Below are 18,915 nucleotides of genomic sequence, written 5' to 3' on the forward strand. Positions count from 1 at the left end.
TACTATATAATAACAAACACCCAAACTGATCAGACTGTAGGAGGTTTTATGGCTTCAGCAGGAGCGCTAGGCTACAAGGCTAGTTAAACTATGATATGCGGTGTGAGCGAGCGGGGCTTATTTGAATATGCCATACGTATTCCATGACAGGCAATCTGTCCCTAAATGGATGCCTGGGGGCAACGCAGTCACCACGGCCGTTTATGAGGGAGTGTGTGTTCGTACGTGGGTGGGTGTGAACGAGTGTGTGCGCAACATACATTCATGAGAGCAAACCCGTACATCTGTGTTAGTGCACATGACCAGGTGTGTGTGTGTGTGTGAGAGAGTGTGTGTTCCACTCAGTGTACACTTGGCATTTCCCCTGGTCTGCCCACTTTAATGATTTTATAGATATGAATGTATTTCTCTCCGTAGATCATATTTCATAATAGTGCGGTGAAGATATGTCTCTGTGCGTGTGTGTGCGTGTGTGTTGAGGTGTACGTGCACGTCTGCTGTGTTGGTAATAAATACGCAGGCTGACAGAATGATGCTTACAACCCTAACAATGCTGTGATATATTGTAGTCAGTGGGAATTTTTCCCTTTTAAAACTTTATAATTTATAAAGAATCTCACATACATTATGAAAGGAGTGGAGGGCAAAGTAATTATATTTTCTATTTACATTTTAAACATTTACAGGCTTTTGAAAATCCTATTTTTGCCAAGAAGCAACTGAGCAGATTACAGAGTAGAGATGAAAAAATGAGGAAAGTCAGAAGACGACAAAACGGAAAGAAAACTGAAAACATTAGAGAATAGAAAGCGTTAGAAGATATTAGATCAGGACAGGAAAGAGGTGAATTTGTGTTGGGGTGTGCATGTGTGCACGCGTGCATATGTGTGTGCGTGCATTCGGGACATGGCCCAGCCCTTTTATCAGTAGCCAGCTGGTTAACAGGCTCATGCATCACCATTTCAAACACTATTATGTACACACTGCACTCTGGCACCTTGTTATGAGTGTGCGCGTGTGCCTGCATGTGTGTATCCGTGTCTGTGCGCACACATTTCAATTCCGTCCTTCTGAAGCGTGCCTGCCATTGCTCTACTCAAAGTATCAGCTTGGCGGTAATAAATTGCCATAATCAAATCTCATTTCTGAAAAATACCTGTGGGAGCAACCAAACAAACAAGGACAGAAAAAAATGAAAGTGGGTCTTGTAAGAAGGAGTGTGAAAAATACAAGGGGCTGCAGCAGTTTGTTTTAATCAACTTGGCATTGAATTAGAGAATTAAATACCAGCTTAGTCCTTGATGGCATGCATGCGCATACACACACAGGCACACACACAAACACACACACACAGAAATGTGTATACACACACCAAAGAAACTCTTGGAATCATACTATAGATACAGTGAGGCAAAGACAAAAGTACATGGACACAGTCACATCTCTCTCCCTACTATACATAACCATAAACAGACACTCTTACACACATTTACCAGTTCACATACACATGCCCGCCCTCACACGCACAACCGCAGGCCCTTGATAGCGAGGCTTAGCAATAACCATGATGCGTTGAGTTGAGGAGCGTTGGCCGGTTTTGCATTTCATACGAGTCTGCTCTTCAAAGACACACAGGGGAGAGAGTGAAACCATTTATCACAAAGAGAAGCACAACGGCTGGAAGCACCGCCAGCAGAAAAGCCTGTTTATTTTGGCTGGCAAAACACTTTGGGATATGGATGTGTGTGCATTTACGTCTGTGTGTATGCACGTGTCTGTTTTGGTGTGCACCCAGTATATCCACTTTTGCCTTTGTGTGCACCCCAATGAGCAGCTGCGCCTATGTATTAATTAAGACGCCATTACTGGACAATTAAACAGAGTAGCTGTTCTAATGAAAAGCACAAGTTATCAACAAAGTACTTGGGGACATTTTGTAATAGAAACTATTTTAGGAAGCGGACATGTTGAGTTATGTTGCCGCGGTAAAATTCCAAGTTCTGAAGAGATTATTGACATTGCCTTTAAAGGGAAAGTTCCCCACAAAATCCAAAGTACGTATTTTTACTCTTGCGTGTAGTGCTATGGTGCGAGTTGCCAAGTTTTGGAGATATCGGCTGCAGAGTGGTCTGCTTTCTCTCAAATATAATGGAACTAGATGGCACTCGGCTTGTGGTGCTTAAAGCACCAAAAACATACATTTGAAAAACCCAACAGCAAAGTCTCTTTCCAGAAATCATCACCCAGTTACTCGGTCGACAGACTTTGTTGTGAGCAGTTTCATGTAGGAACTATTTTCTTTCAAACTACACGGCATCATCAATCAAATTCAAGCACCGATCCAGTGTTTCCTCCGACATATGAATGTCTCTAAGAGATGCAGAGCAAAGCACTACAGCACTGGCAACAACCTCACTACCATCAAGTTCAGAATAAAAGAACAAAAAACTAGAATCTCAGTTTACCTCTGACATGGGGTTTACACTGGCACTGTCCCGTGTCCTGGTTGCAATTGGGAACTCCTCCTGTTGAGGTGCTGATGATGCCAATATCACTGCAGTTACAGTGGATGCAGCCATCAGGATTTGAGGCTTTCAGACCATACCAACCAGGCAAACAGTCGGCACACTGGCGACCTGTTACTGCAACCTTACACTGACACTGACCTCCAACCTAGTGAGGAGAAACACAGGAGAGGAGAGAGACAGATGTGCAAATAGAGAAACTGAGTTAAAAACATTCAAATCACCAGAACTGCTCATGAAAAAGTTGTTGTCTGTGTTTGTGTGTACCTGGGCACACTCCATGCTGCCGTTGACTGTTCCAGCAGCGTGACAGTTGCAAGGCTGACACACCTCATGTGAAGTAGGATCAGATTCCTCCAGCCTGAAAAACCCACTGATACACAGCTCACAGTTCTTACCTAACAGTGAGAGAGACATAAACAGGATGAGACAGAGAGAAATAAAGTAAAAGCAACAGGCAGAAATGTTCGTGTTTGTACAACTGACATGGTCTAAAATAGTAAGAATTGAGGAGTATCTGTCTTTGTCAGAACTATGTGATACAGACTTGTGAACAACTGTATTTGTTAATATTGGTTCTGACATAAATATCACACCCACGCACAAAAAAGCATACAATTCAGCATATCTTCTAGCTCATCTTGAATTGTGAAAAAGAAGCATCTGAAAATGTAAGACATCTGGTCTGTAATTGTTTCAAAGTGCTTTAACATAAAGGTTGATTAAACATTAAAAACATCTGTTTATTGAATTATGTAGTTCTTATAAAATGGAAAAAGATAATTAGCGAACTTATGTTGTGAACACTGTACCCGATGTGTTGTGGGTGCAGTTGTCACAGACGCCTCCTCCTCCTCGATAGTGCTCATGTGGTTGGTCATCAACTCCAACATCGTAATGACAGGAAAGGGCGTGGCCGTGACACTGGCAGGACCGGCAGTTCATAGGCTGGAGCTGGTCACCTGACCTGAATGGCTTGTCATTATAGAGGGGCGCACAACGCTGGCACTGTAGAAAAACAGTTACATGCTGTATATAAATATAGACATACACTTTTTAAATTACAGTCTACTGTAATATAACACACTTTTTAGCCACACTTTACACACTTTATCTGCCACCTTAATTGTTATGTGAATTAATTTAAACGTCATACTGATAACATTTTTATGGAGACAAATCATTTAAAAAAATTAATAACCTACAGAGCTCGTAGAAAGCTTCAGAATAAAAGTATCTCTTTTTCTTAAACATATAATTGTGATTGTAAATTATTAATTTTTTTAAAATGTGTCAGGTCCAAAATGATTGTTTTGTTTATTTTCATCTCTGTGTAGGAATTCTAATAGTTGTGAGCCAATAGTATAACACAGTCGGTATTTCATCAGGTTCAAGAGTCTCGGTAGTTGCCAGTTTTTGGGGAAATAAAATGGCTGAGTTCTACAGTATCTGCTCAGCATACTGTACTAACGTTGCCGATGTTAATGTTAGCTAGCTAGCTAGCATTAGCAACGTTAACGTTGGCTCGCTAGTGTTAGCAAATGTAACGTTTCCTAGGTCGCGTTAGCAACATTGGCTAGTGCAACAAACTAGTAACCACTACAGGGGACAGATGACTCGAACAACAGCGGTGTTGTGGCGTGATTGCAATGAAAGAGGGGAGATGGAAGGCCACATTTAGTGTCTGAATGTTATCAGGAAAAACTTAAACTACTTAGAAGCTCTGCAGGAATCCTGATACCTGAGCATGTTACTGCAATCTTAAAAAGTTTCTCAAAGAATCTGACCTAGTTATAAAGCTAATAAATGCAATCACAGATGCAAGTTTACATAGACTCAGAATGGACACACATGCAAGGACAACACAATAAGCAAGTTTAAGAAAACAATAAGCATTTCACCATATCTTGGAATACAACACCAAGTATACATTTAAATTAATTCAAGCCATGGAGGTAAAATCAAAAACATCCTTTGACAAGTGGCTAGGAATGTATGCAATGATTTGTGAAAGCGATGGCATATAAAAAAGTCAAAAAAAATGTGCATTTCGTGAAAATAATGTTCTATGAATGTATGTAGCATAGAAACATGGTCCCATGATAAGTGAGATGCTTGGTTTTATTGAACAAAGACAGAGAATGAGACAGACGCAGTGAGAAAGAAAGACACAGCATAAGAGAGAGGGAAATATAAAGAGAGAAAAATCAGCCGGCCGTGTAACGCTAAGTCTAAAGAGAGAGAAGAATAATACACATAACTGAATAGAAAACACAGAGGTATTCTCTACTTTATAATAAAGAGCCAGAACATTTACACACACACACACACACACACACACACACACACACACACACACACACACACACACAGCATAGGGAAATCAGACCGCTAATGAGGAGTGACTTGCAACAGCCAGGGCTCTCACACAGGCCCACTTTCATGTCAAAATAAACATACCAAGGTGTGTGTAGGGGGAGGGAGGGAGGGAAAAAAGTGATATAAAAAATGCATTTTTCTGTAGCAGAGAGCAGCAGAGGCAAGAAGCAGCGAGTACAAGCCCTTTGATTTTGTTCAGCAGTCAGTACAAATTATGGTGGACAAGGGGGGCATCAAATGGCGGGATTAAAAATGTATTAAAAAACACAGGAGTTCCTCCCATGTGTGACACATGCAGACCTGCACTGGGCCCATTATGTATGACACACAGAGGAGGGGGGGAGGCAGGGGGAAAGAGGGGGGGGGGGGAGATGGAAATAGTGGGGGGAAAGGCTCCTATTTTGTGTATGAGAGAAAAGGGAGAGGAGGAAGGGAAAAATGCAGGACTGATGGGAAGAGAAATGAGAAAAAGATTCCCTTTGTGTTTTAAAGATTAAGACTGGAGGGACAGGAAGACAAGTAACAGATAAAGAAAACAATCCACAAGTGTGTGAGCAAGACATGTGGGGCGGAAAAAGACAAAGAAAGGAAGAGGACAATAAAATAATAATAATGAAAAAAAATTAATGGTAGAACGTGAAGAAGACAAAAGGCCCCATGTGTAGATACAACACAGCACAAGGCCCAGGACGAGATGGAAACAAAAAAACTAACGCCTATGTAACAGTTATCATAATCTTTGCTTTTAGAGGTGCCCTGTTGAGTTTATCACGTTTGTCAGTGTTTGGTTTGTCCATTCTGGGCTACCGTAGAAACATGGAGGTGCAACATGGTGGACTCTGTGGAAGAGGACCTGCTCCCTCTCTAGATATAAAAGACTCATTCAAAGGTAACGAAAACACAACAATTCTTAGTTTCAGTTGATTTTATACAAATGAAAAAATAATTATGAACATAATGTCAAATTTCTGCCAACAGATCGTACTAAATCCGACACACTGGACCTTTAACATGACAGTATCACAGAGTTTTGATTAGCAGTGGCCAAACACCATTAAATAAACAAAGACAATTTTGAAAACAGTTGGAATATGGACTGTCTGCTTGCTTACAAAGATGGTTCACGAAACAAACACTGCCCCTCTTCAGAACTCACAAGATGTGAAGGGTTTGCATATCTGTATATATTCCAGTGTTTGGTGTGTGTGAGTCCAGAGCGCTGCTCCCTGTTGGGTGATTATTAAGAGGATCTAATGAAGCAGCAGGAGATTCCCTGGAGATATAACGTATGCACACACAAACACAAGACGAAGAGAAACAAGCGTGTAAACACACACACATACAGGAGAGTGTGTCTCGGGACATGTAATTCCACAGGAGTGCAGGGATGTTTGCATGTTCCTGTTTGTTCTGTCTGTCTCCCGCTCACCTGTCTGTCATGCTGTTTGGCTTTAAATCTATCCGATGTCACAACTACAGCAACTACCCGCCTCTCTGTTTGTCCGTGCTGCTTCTCCCCTTCTGCCCATCTGTCTTTGTGGTTGCCTGCCTGTCTATCTGCGGCTCCGTGCCCCAAAACGTTTCACATATCAAAGGCGCTTTTCTTTCGGCACTTCGAACTGAAAGCTCTCACCACATCTCACTCTTCGTCTCATCCGCTGGGGATGAGTTGAAGAGCGAGATGTAGTAAGTTCTCCTCTCCCGTATCTCCCTCTCTTTTCATTCCTCTTTCGTCTCCTCTACCTCTGTGCCTCCTCCATCTTCCCACCCTTACTTCCTCTTCTATCTCCTCTCTTTCTGAAAAACAAATCATTCTGTACATCTCTCCGGGCTTCCTGCCTCTCCCCTTCCTCACTCGCTTCCCCCTGTCTCTACCATCCCCCAACCGCTTGTTCTCATAGCCACGGCGAGTATGTGAGCAGGAAATATTACCATACCAAATGAAAGGGAGAGGATTTTTTCTTCCGTCTCTTTTCTTTTCATTCAACATTGCGTTACCTTCCCTCTCTCCCAGCCTGCTAATTAGTCGAGGGACCGGTGTTTGGGAGTTAAAAGAAAACTGCACACGTTCATTCTCTTCTTCATACAAAAGGTTTTGATGGCGCGCCATCATCCGCGCAGAGTACCAGCAGCAAAAAAGGACAGCACATACCATAGACCGAGAGTACATGGCTTTAATTCCATGGCTTTTATCTTTGTGCAAATAGCCTGTCCTGTTTAATATCACACTATAGCAAAGAAAAACATTAGAAAATTTAGTAATTTAGTTTGTTCTGCTGATGACAACCTCTGTCTGTCTGTCTGTCTCTTTAAACTCCTGCTGTGACTCGTTGCAGAGCATGCTGTCATCTCGTGAAAACTCATGATGCAACAGATTAAAACAAATGAGATGCTACAGGCTGACACGTTTTCTGAACTCTGTACATGTTCTAGTTTATTCTAAACCTTCAGTCAGGTTTGCGTTAAGGACATTATTATTCAGGAGATGAAAGCAGTATGTAGTGCAAGTTATGCGGTTACTGGTTTATTCATAAAATGACAAAGTTGTTAATTTGCCACTGAAGACCATTTTTCCAAACCTTGTACACAGCTCGCCAAACATTTCTTTGCTAGTCTGGTTAAATGCATACATGTGTGTGAGTCTGAGTGTGTGTGTGGTGGACTGTCTTGAGGAAAGGATAACATCTTATTTTCACTCTGAATGTTTCGACAAAACCTGCTGAGTGAGGAGCTACCACTAATGGATATGTGGACATTCAGATGGCCTGTCACAAGCATCTGTGTGTGTGTGCGCGTGTGTGTGTGTTAATCTGCTGGAGCAACTCATCTTATCCTAAATGCCATGACCAATTTCACGCTCTCACTGGAAAGGTCGTGCCACTGGTGGGTGCGTGTGCGAGCATGTTTGTGTGTACACGGCCGTGTTGTGTGTATCTGAAGTTAACCCGGTTAACCCCGGCGTAGGTGGAAATCTGCTGCTGAGGCAGACCTGGACAACGCTACTTAACGTCACTAGCCATCAATATCTATCACAGATGCAAACACAGAAAAACATACACACAGTGACCATCTCAGAATCTATAAACAAATATGTACACACCAAATAAAAATTCCTGCAAATCAAACACCTGTGCATAATCTTAACCATGGCTGGTTTAAAAGTATTACATAGCTCTATATTCCAATAGTAATCACATTTCCTGGTACCCTGCTCACTTTATCCAAACAGGACAGAGAACTCCATAAAGAGGCGGCCTTGTTTGCCCGTGAACACGTAGAGAGCAGGATACTCCTGTTTGCAGCTATGTCTGACAATTACCGCTCCCCATTCATGTGGTGACGTAGAGGGCAGGGAGGGGATTGCTAACTGTGAAATGGACAGGAAGTTAGAAACGGTACCTGTGGCTGTCGAAGGCCTCCAGTTAGTCATTTTAATCATTCCATTTCTGCTTGAAGAAAATAATTGGGCGTCCCGCCTGCCTGTCTACCTACACCGAGTACTAACATGCTAGCTTAACACCGATGAGGACCAACAATAGCCATGTTCATTATTGACATTCATTGTGATACATTGTTGTTCAGCAGCTAACCCAGCTAATGCTTGCAAAAAGCACACGCCCACAGCAGCCAGCGGTAACTGCCAGACATTTTTTGGTTGGATACTTTCGAAGTTTAGCTTGCTCTTGGTGGTTCCTCCGATCTTACCAACCCCAGCTTTAAGATTAAAAAAATTCTCACTGCTTGACTTCAACTTACATAAACACATGCACATACACACACAAACACCCATACAATTTGTTCAATGATGTCCACAGTCAAACCAACTCCCAGCTACACACAGCCTGATAACTATCCCCTGTAACTTAAAGTGTGCTCCAAGACACACACAAGCTGGCCGCATTTTACAGTTGATATAGGCTATTTTTTACTTTTTACAGACGACATTAAGTCCCCAAAAAATGCCGTTAAATGACAGAGACATTGTACAACAGAAAATAGAGCGTGTGACGCGATGTACAATACAATGTATGATATAGCTTTCAGACATGACTGAATCCATCAGTTGTGGAGAGACGTGCAGAGACAGAGTGACAGAGGGAGAGATCAAGTCTGACACAGAGTGCACATAAGAAAGAATCAAAAGACAGAGTGAGAAAGTGGGAGAGAGAAAGAGAAAGAGAAATAGAGAGAGAGAGAGTGTGTGCCTGTGTGTGCATGTGTGTTTAAGTGTGTGCGCGTGAGAGTTTAAGTGTGTGTCTTCCAGGGGCCCCCGTTGATCATCTTGACACATGTCTGAGCATTTCTGTCACTTTAATGTCACTGTGGAAATTCTGCAGATTAGTACAACATCCGTCATGGTGCTAGGCCGATCCAAGTCAACAGAACGCATGCAATATTAAACGCTAATATTCCCCACAGCCTTTTATGCTCCAATATTACAGAGACAGAAGAAAGGTCCTGAATATTCACTCAGAGATGACATGGACAGGTTTGGGAGAAAAGTAGGCACACACACACACACATATGTGATCACACAAAAAGGACTCTGCATACACAAATTGCACACACTCCAATGTCTGTCACAGGAGCTCTTGTAGAGATTAATTTACATAAAACATACACACACACACACACACACACACACACACACACACACACAAATACATCCACATTGCTCATTTCCATCTCTCTCACACAAAAGAACTACTTTATGTACGGACGAGAAGAAAAGAAACAGATCGAGGAGAGACGGTGGGAAAAATGGAGGAAAGAGAGGGATGAAACATGAGAGGCAAACAGGGATGAATTAAATACTTAGAAAGCGAGGCAATAAAGAGTGTGGGGGAGTAGAGTGAAATGAAGCGAAAGACAAACAGAGAGAGAAAGAGAGCTGATTAGAGATGCATGCTGAGGGAATGTCATTGTTCTAGTCGATTTGAGACATTATTTAAACTGAGACCCCGGAGAGCAGGAGAGAGAGAGACCGTGATCGACAAAGAGAAGCGGATGGAGGTGGGACAGGGACCTTGAGAGCGGAAAGAGAAAAGTGGTGTATAAAAAGAGAAAAACAGAGGCTGATACAGAGAAAAACAGAGGGAGAGAGATTTGTCTGGATGATGGCATAAACCTCACAATGTTCAATTATTTTGTGTGTGTGTGTAGAAGTGTTCTGTATGATAACTTTTATTTCAGTCTGGAGTTCATGTAAGAGAAAACTATTATATATTAAGATGTGTGTAGGAGGGTGTTTGTTATTTGAGTTTAAGAGTAAGCAAGACAAGCAATTTAACAGCTGCTGGTTGACAGCTGTACTTCTCCATTGATGTCCTCTGTAGCCTCTGTCTGAAACACACACACACACACACACGCACACACACACACTAATACACAGACGCGGGTGTATGAATGATACATAAGTAGTGAATAATGCAGGCTGTCCTGTGCTACGGTGAGGTGGAGCAGTCATACTGAACTTTTCACTGCTGACCGACTCGAGGCTTTGTTGGGGTGATGTCTACTATTACCTGGCAAGTTGTATTAGCTTTGTTGAGAGCAAAGGCCTGGTCCTGAGGTGGTGGTTAACATCAAACTAGACTGAAATCAAATCAGAAGCCAACACTCTGCAGCACACCAGTGTGTGAATACTCGCTGTGGGATCAAACTTTGGGTTTAACTGGGGGTGCCACTGGCAGTGCAAGAGTAGATTTAAGGGGTAACTGTCACCAGCGACAAACACAATCGACTGTGACAGGAAATGAGATGCTTTTAAAATAATCTCGACAATCACAATATTTTAGTCCAACTGCACCTTCTTCTCCCTAATTGTATGATTTTGTTAACATAAAAACAAACCACATTTTGACAGTTGGCATTCAGACAGCTCAGGTACAGTCATTTCAGCCTTAAATGAGTCTTTTCTTATCCACGAAGTAAGAAAGTTTAAGAAAAAGTGAAGACTTTTAGACTCATTAACAGTGACCCACAGTAAATCTAATTGAAAATGTCTAAGATTTGGATCAGTCTGTGGCAGACATCACATATTTCGTTCAAAAATCACACAGTCCCTGCTCCAACAGGGCTGATGTCTGCTGTCATTTCATTACAACTTTAACAACATACAGTCAGTGCACCACCTTACTTAGCAGCCTGCTTGCATTGGATATCTGTCCATTAACCAAAAAGTCAGATTCAATGCAGAGCCGTCTGGCACTGCTGGTATACAGCATGTGTCCAAAAGCACTTCATAGATTTTTCAGCAAATGAGAAATAAAACACTAGAATGAAACTTGACAAAAAGGACAACATTATTTTACAGGAAAGATAGTCTAATAAGTGTATGTGTGTGTGTGTGTGTGTGTGTGTGTGTGTAATTTATTAGAGAAGTCCTCTCCATGTCGTTAGGAGGAAACTGCTTAATTAAGACCATGAGGAGATTCTCCCCAGGGGGACTCCTCTGTGCTCAGTATGTGTGTGTGTGCGCGTGTGTGTGTGAACATAATACAAGCCATCTGATTTTAAAAATCTAGATCTAATACTGATATTAATAACTGGAAATAAAAAAAACCTTAAAATCAAACCAGGGTGACACATTGCAGAACTTGTGTGTGGCATCATCACCCTCTTATAACTTCATAAATACATACTGTATAAAACACAAACACAGGATGTGTGAGGTCCACTGCCGCACATCCTCCAAATGATGTTAACATTACAAATTGGATGTACAAGATTTTGTGATCACTTGTTTGTTACTCACATTGTTTCCCTCTGTGTGACTCTCAGGCAAACACAGACAGCGGTATGGTGTCACACTGGTATCACAGTGGTCGGCATGGCCATGACACTCACATCTGGCCAGATGACAGAGAGAATGAGAGAAAGATAAACATGTAATGACCTCAAAACTGCCTTGTACAAATTTAATAATTGAAATATTAAATTATCATTTCCTACTGCAATGAAAAACATACAGTATATATGTGAATTCAACAGCAAAAAGGTAAGCGGATAACATGACAAAAGCTCTCCCTCCTCCATCCTTGTCCATGAAACAGCAGCAGGGCCATTAGGAAGTTCCCATTCAACATTTATAAATGCCATCCCGAGAATTATCAGAGCAACATAACAGGTAGCAGACAGCCTTGCCTCTTCACCCTCCCTCCCTCTCACACAGACAGACAGACACACACACACACTGCAGGACAGTCATTTAATTATTCTTTCAGATATTCAGCTGCTTTCTCTCTTTCATTCCTGCCTCTGTGTATCCTTTCACCTCTCGTTCTCTTTATACAATTTTTTGTTCCAAACTGGCTTGATTAATCAAATCTTTACATTTGATTAGAAATAGAGATAAGTCTTTATGTGCAGTATTTCTTATTTTAGCGCATTTCACATTATTCTAGTGGTTTGTAGAAGCTGAAATATTGTCAACTTTTCAGCGCAAGGCACAGAGTTGCACTGCTTTTTCCATTATTAACAATTGATTGCCCGAGTGCGCATGCAGCTCCACTCCACAGGCGCACCACACTATTTTGCATGGAGCATTTTTCCAAGGCATCTTTGAAGTCGCTTAGCCTTTAGCAACAAGTCTCGGATTAGGGCCTACAGCCCTAATAGACTGAGCCCAAGGATGAGGGGTTAGGGCAGCTGTCCTCATAACGCCACCTCAGGCTTCAGGGCAACCAAGGCTAATTGATATGATGTACTCGGCCTCAGACTCTTACAGACAGACAGACAGCCTCCTATTAGATTGTATTACATGTGACCTTAGGATCACACAACCTGACTCAGGATAACATAAATAAACATAGTTTCTTGTTTAGATTCCAATACCCAACAGAAACCTTACAGTGAAAAAGAGACCTTACATGTACACTAAGTCACTCTCATGGGTCTGGTAAGAGTTTATTATCCTCCGTTCAGGAAGTGGCCCTCAAAATTTGTCTGGCACTACACAGTGTTCTCTCTTGTAATGCGTATGCCTATCCTCCTCGAGCTTCACTAAATGTTTCAACATAATACATCACATTACAACAAGTCAACTGAACCTTCTCCAGAAATGAGTTGACTTATATTCCTTCACAAATTGGCCTCACGTACAGGATAATAGCAAATAACAATGACTGATTCATGCAAAATGTCTTTTATTTTGCTTTGCCATGCCTTTGTTTGACCGGATCATATAGAAGTTGTGTATTTGTTGCAAGTAGGCTTTGAGCATCCGGCAGTAGCTTATTGAAGATATATTGGTATTGGTGTATGTGTTGGCTGATAAGCAACGAGAGGAAGTACAGAAATGTCAAAAATATATATGGTTTGCTTCGTAGCAATATGATTTGTTGCGAAAAGAAAAAAGTTTAAGGGATCCTTATCAAAAACTTTCACTTATTGAATATTTATGTTTAAAAGGTTTAAAAGGGGGGAAAAAGGTGAGACTACCACCAATTTATAAAACTCTTAATAACAGTCAAGCTATAAAAACTACATTTTATATTTCAATATAGCAAAGTGTTATGAAAAGATTATATTTCTTTGCCACTATATCACACAGTAATGTCAGAAAAACAATGCTCATGAGTGCAGACGCACACAAAGACACATACTCAAGTTATGAGTGTACTCTCTCTTCCAAACATCTATTTACTTGCTTCATAAAGAACGAAGAGAGACAAGATGGAGAGACAGAATAAGAATGAAAGAGAGGGGGGAGACGGGGAGGAATAAGGAATGCACAGATGAGATTTCAGCAGCTCGAAATCTCTGTTTCTCCTACTCCACTGTAACAAGCTACTAATTAAAACAGCTTAGAGGGAGGGGGAGGGAGAGAAAGAGTTAGAGATGATTGCCTCCTGCATAATCCCATAATTACCACAGTCATAAAAAACAGTCACTCTGTCAGTCTAATGAAGAGATGTGTTCACAATTACTCCCAGAAAGCTCTGCCGAAACTCAACAGTCTGTGTCAAAATATTTTTCTAGATGTCGAACTGTGCTCGCACAATTTTTAACAAATCAAGACTGAAAAGATCTTCAACTGTTCCTTTCAACTAATTACACCACTTAAACACAGTTTGACAAGTTACAGGAGTGAATGTTAATGAACAAAATTGGAATTTTGCTTCATACTGTGTGGTCCTCTCGCTTCATTAGTGAAATTGTTACAGAAATACGTAAAGGCAAAAAAAAAAAAACCTCACTGATATGCCAGATTATGCCAGAATTTCAGTTTATAAATATTTAACACCAAAAGACCAACACTTTAAGATTTAAAAGGCCATATTTAGCAACATTTGTGGGGATGGCGATTCAAATTTCCTTTTCTTAGAGTGCAATCTAATTAAACTAAATCATAAAAAGATGAGATATTTTTGGTGTATCTAACTCCTCACCTGCCACTGATGGTGATCTCGTTCATAGCATAGTATCTGTGTCGCTGGTTCACCCCAGCTGCTCTGGTGTGGTACTGTCCACTCAGGTGTATCCTGACCTGTGTGGCATGCACCATCTTCTGCAGGGCAGGATTGTTGTAGAAGTCATTATAGCCTGGTCTCAGGTTTGGCTCTGGGGTCAGCAGGCTGAATGTGATGTTACCTCCAGAGAAGGGCGCGTCACTGGAACACAGGAAGCATACACATGCATGAAACATGAAAAAGTAATTGACCAGTCAGCACTACTCTCTGGTATGTGCAATCATATTTCATCATTATCGCAATACGAACATGCGAGATAAACACAAGACAAAAGACAGCATGTGAACATTATACCCATCAGCTGGAGCGCTGCATACATGTGCCTTACATTCACAACATTCGGCCTATCAGATGAAGCCCTACCTAGTGTCAGCTACCCTTAGAGTAATTGGTGTCAATTTGGTGGTTAGCGAGCACAATGGCTGAGGAAGGAGCGAAGAGCTAACATGGGCACTTCAGGATTTGCTTATTTATTTTTTTAGATCATATCATCATTGACATATTGAACAGGGCATATTCCTCATATATTGCAGGCATATAATGAAATGTGTATAATACCATAAAATGTCCCAATTAGCACATACTGTATATTGGTCACAATATATCGGGACACAGGAGCTGTATGACAGTTATTTATATTATGTGTTTTTGTAAGAAAATGATGATGCACTGATCGACAGATATTAATATTAGTATCTGCCTAAAAAGTCCAATATCTTTCAAGCTAAAGCAAATAATAGAGCAGAGCAGAACCCAGAATATCAGAAGTGCCACGGTAGTGACCAAAACTACGATTACTCTGTCTCTGCTGCTACATGTTTCTTCACTCTCTTTCAACCTTTCTGTCCCTCCAACAGCTTCCGTCCTTATTTTCAGGTAATGCTGAAAGACTTTTTCAGGCCACTTCTCTTGTGCGGTGTGTGTGTGTTTATGTTGGTTTAGCTTTTGGCATACAAAGAGCAGTGACGTACTATCCAACATACTGTTTGTGGAAACGTGTCCTCATAAGGCTATTTTAACACTGGGTCCTGTGTGTCTATGTGTACGTGTTTAGTATATTGGTTCAATATTGATAGAAAAGGTGACAGAAAACATTCATTCAGGCACTCAATGCTTCCTTCAGTTTGAACTGAAAAGTTGACTGAAAAGTTGCAATTTAAATTTAAAAAAAACAACCAGGTTGTTCCTGGCTGGATTGTAAAAGATCTACATACCTTATTTGAAGCAGTTCAGCCGGAAGCCAAACAATATGAGTGAGAACTATTTAAATGTTTAGCCAAAGATCAAACTGCATCTAAATTAATTTGTGTTCCAGCTCTCACTTGCCTTCTATTGTCCTTTTCATCTCACAAAAATGTTGTGTTTCACTCTTTCACTTGTTTATCTACATGTAGACGAGTTGCAAAATGATCACTAACAGCACTCCTGGAATGGTGCTCTAACTGACTGGCATGAAAACACCTGAAATGACTGAGGCATGCTTAAATTTATCTTGCCAGACACTCCAGCGGGCTCTGAGGAGGCAATGTCTCAGGCGGGATTAAATAAATCTTGCGCGATAAAACACATAAATCTTGCAAGATCAAAGACAGTGCTCTTTTTGATATAATTATCAACCACTAATGTCACAGAGTGTGTTGCCAGTGTGAGCTTCAATTGCTCTCATGCCAATTTAACTAATATGTATAACTGTGCCAGGAAAGGTTGTATGTGATATAATTTGTCAGTCATGTGAAAAATAAGCAATGACTACATGATCTGTGATCTACTCATACCTGTTCTATCTGGTGCCAACCAGGGCCTTGATACAAGCAGCTATGCCAACATTTAGTGTGTGAGATTGGGTGTGTATGTTAAGACTATGTTCCAAGTCCGGTTCTCTATCTAGTGCCAATCGAGAGCCTGTTACCGGTCATCTGCCAAGGCAGCGCCGTTGGTGGTTAGCTTTATAAACCAAGTCACTGTGAGAGTGCCAGGTTGTGTGTTTGTGTGTGTGTTGACTGTGTGGAATGGGTATGTGTCTAATTTCCTTTGATTTCTGTTTACTTGTGTTGTGTGTGTGTGTGTGTGTGTGTGTGTGTGTGTGTGTGTGTGTTAGTACATGCACTATCACACACAAACACTTGCATTTGTTTGTGTGTGTGTGTTCATATACTTCTTTATTCAGTCTTGCCAGTAATTTCTGTGTAATCTCCTCTGCCTTAGAGGCCATGGCCACCCAATAGCATACAGCAAGAACATGTGGTTCTGCTCTGGGGAGGATGCCCCGAACAGAACATCAGACTGCCCGAGGAGTTTATTTTCAGCTTTTCCACATATAGAGGTATCAAAGCAGTTTTAAATGGGACGATCAGTCTGTGGCCAGAGACATATTTATTTTTTATCTGACTGATGACACATTCAAATTTCATAACAGTAGCTAGCATCCTGAGATGACAAATTAAAGGAAAAACTAACAAAGTAAGTGTCTTAGTAAGGGGTTGGGCCACCACATGCTGCCAAAACAGCTCAAATGCCCATTGTCATTGATTGTACAAGTCTCTGGAGCTCTGCTGGAGAGATCAACACCATTCTTTAAAAAGATATTTCCTCACTTGGTGCTTTGATAAACATGGTGGTGTAGAGCACTGTCTACGTTGGTCCAAAATTTCCAGCGTTTGTTCAGTTAGGTTGAGATCTGGTGACTGCAAAGGTCATAGCATTTGATTCACATCAATTTTTTACTAATCAAACCATTCAGTGATCACTTGTGACCTATGGATGGGGACTTTGTCATGTGGAAGAGACTACTTGTCTTGTATGCAAGACACCAAGGCAGGTAATGGGAAAATCCAAGAACGAAGGAAATACAAAATACAAAAACTAAACTACATACAAACAAATGAAGTGCTGGGAACACACTACTTTAGTAGGGTCGATAATACTGACTATTTTCCACACGTTCACAAACGGTACCTACCGGGGCAGCTGCAGACAGTTGACTGAGTCTGGTCTCAGTAAAGGCCCGCCGTTCTGCATCTCAAACACACTGCAGTTTCTGGCCATGTACTGCCAGTCCAGCCAGGGCTGTTCTGAGGTGGAGTCACTGTCAGGTTCTGTGAGTTCACGCCTCCGTCTTTGGATCAGAACTGACTCAGGCAAGAGGCCGCCAAACTGAACTATAACATAGAATACCTGGAGTGGAAAGGGGTACAGGTCAGCATGACTAGAACAAGATTTGCAATACAGGCTCAGCTGCACAATGTAAAATATCCACAACAGGCAATAAATCCGACCATGGTGCGGCTTTAAATGTTCAGGTGCTGTTGACACTGTGTCAGACATATCTATTCACCTCTATTGTAATTTTCGAGGCCATAGTGAGAGCAGCTATTGTTTCGCATTACAAATGACAAATAAAAAAAAACTCACATCGGGGTTAAGCAGTCTTGATCGAATGGTAAAATGATGTTTTGCTCATTAGTCATTACTCGTCTTCATGTATACATAACCTGAGATGATAATTAAGGTATTTGGTTGAAAACGGACAGCCTTCGCGCAACACATAAACACATATTTACACACACGCAAGTAGGTTCCTATAACACATAAACCATGAGCCTGTCTGTGTGTAGGTGTGGGTATGTGTGTTAAGTGTTATCTGCCCCACTACAGTGTGGGCTGGGACACTGGGTTACACAGCAGGGAGCGCATTAAGCCACCACCACTGCGCAAACCCACACACATGCACACACCAACACACACATACACCCCAACTTCAGAAAGTGTCTTTTATCTGGGGACTTGAGTTGAGCTACCACGTCAGGACAGCTACCAAAATCCTGCCCACACTCACATACACACTTCAGAGAGAAGAGGGACGAGTCTTTTGACAGCCCAAGTGTCGACTACGCCCAAATCCACCAATCTCTCTCTCTCTCTCTCTCTCTCACTGCAGTGCTTAGAAAGAGGATGAAACTACTGTCCAGTGCACACACACAGGTGCAAGCAGACAGATACTAAACAGTGTTTGTATTGTAGCATTTCAACTGTACACTCCAAAAAGACAGAATTTACTATAGTTGATTGTCGATTTAGTTGATACAATGACCTAAAATGACCCACATTTGCTGACAATCTGACTGGGTTGACACATGTTATCCAACACTGTCTAAAGGGTTTCATGCAGATCTCATGCTGCTAAGTGATGACATAAAGGATGGAAAGGGTAAACTGTAATAACTATAGAATAACTAGAGAATTATCATTGACTTCAATGTCCAAAACAAACATTCTGCTACTTTACATCTCACACATACTTTAACATGTTGTTTCTTCATTTTCAAATAAGTTGACCAAACAATCAAAGAATCAGTGAAGTGAAGAAGGTTTAATTTATTTATGTCTATGCAGTAAAAGCTGCACGAATAGCAACAACTATGAATAGTCCAGCCAGTCTGCATGGGTCAAACGGGGATTGTGCGTGTGTTCATCAGTGTATAAAAATGGTCTCCAATCACCATTACAATTAAAAAAAACTTAAACACTAGTTAACATAC

General features: G+C 41.3%; 1 protein-coding gene across 2 annotated transcripts in view; it reads right to left on the reverse strand.

Moving 5' to 3' along the window:
• Window positions 1-18,915, reverse strand: part of ush2a (Usher syndrome 2A (autosomal recessive, mild)) — a 196,117-nt gene that overhangs the window by 151,601 nt on the left and 25,601 nt on the right. For both annotated transcript variants that reach the window (XM_084361215.1, XM_084361216.1), the window contains exons 10-15: window positions 17,337-17,551; window positions 14,297-14,518; window positions 11,662-11,755; window positions 3,338-3,533; window positions 2,793-2,923; window positions 2,466-2,673 (exon numbers count right to left, since the gene is read on the reverse strand). In XM_084361215.1, coding sequence (XP_084217341.1) covers window positions 2,466-2,673; window positions 2,793-2,923; window positions 3,338-3,533; window positions 11,662-11,755; window positions 14,297-14,518; window positions 17,337-17,551 — 1,066 coding nt within the window. The remainder of the gene's footprint in view (window positions 1-2,465; window positions 2,674-2,792; window positions 2,924-3,337; window positions 3,534-11,661; window positions 11,756-14,296; window positions 14,519-17,336; window positions 17,552-18,915) is intronic.

Source organism: Pagrus pagrus (assembly GCF_965226575.1).
Source record: "Pagrus pagrus genome assembly, chromosome: 1".
In the NCBI taxonomy this organism is placed as follows: domain Eukaryota; kingdom Metazoa; phylum Chordata; class Actinopteri; order Spariformes; family Sparidae; genus Pagrus; species Pagrus pagrus.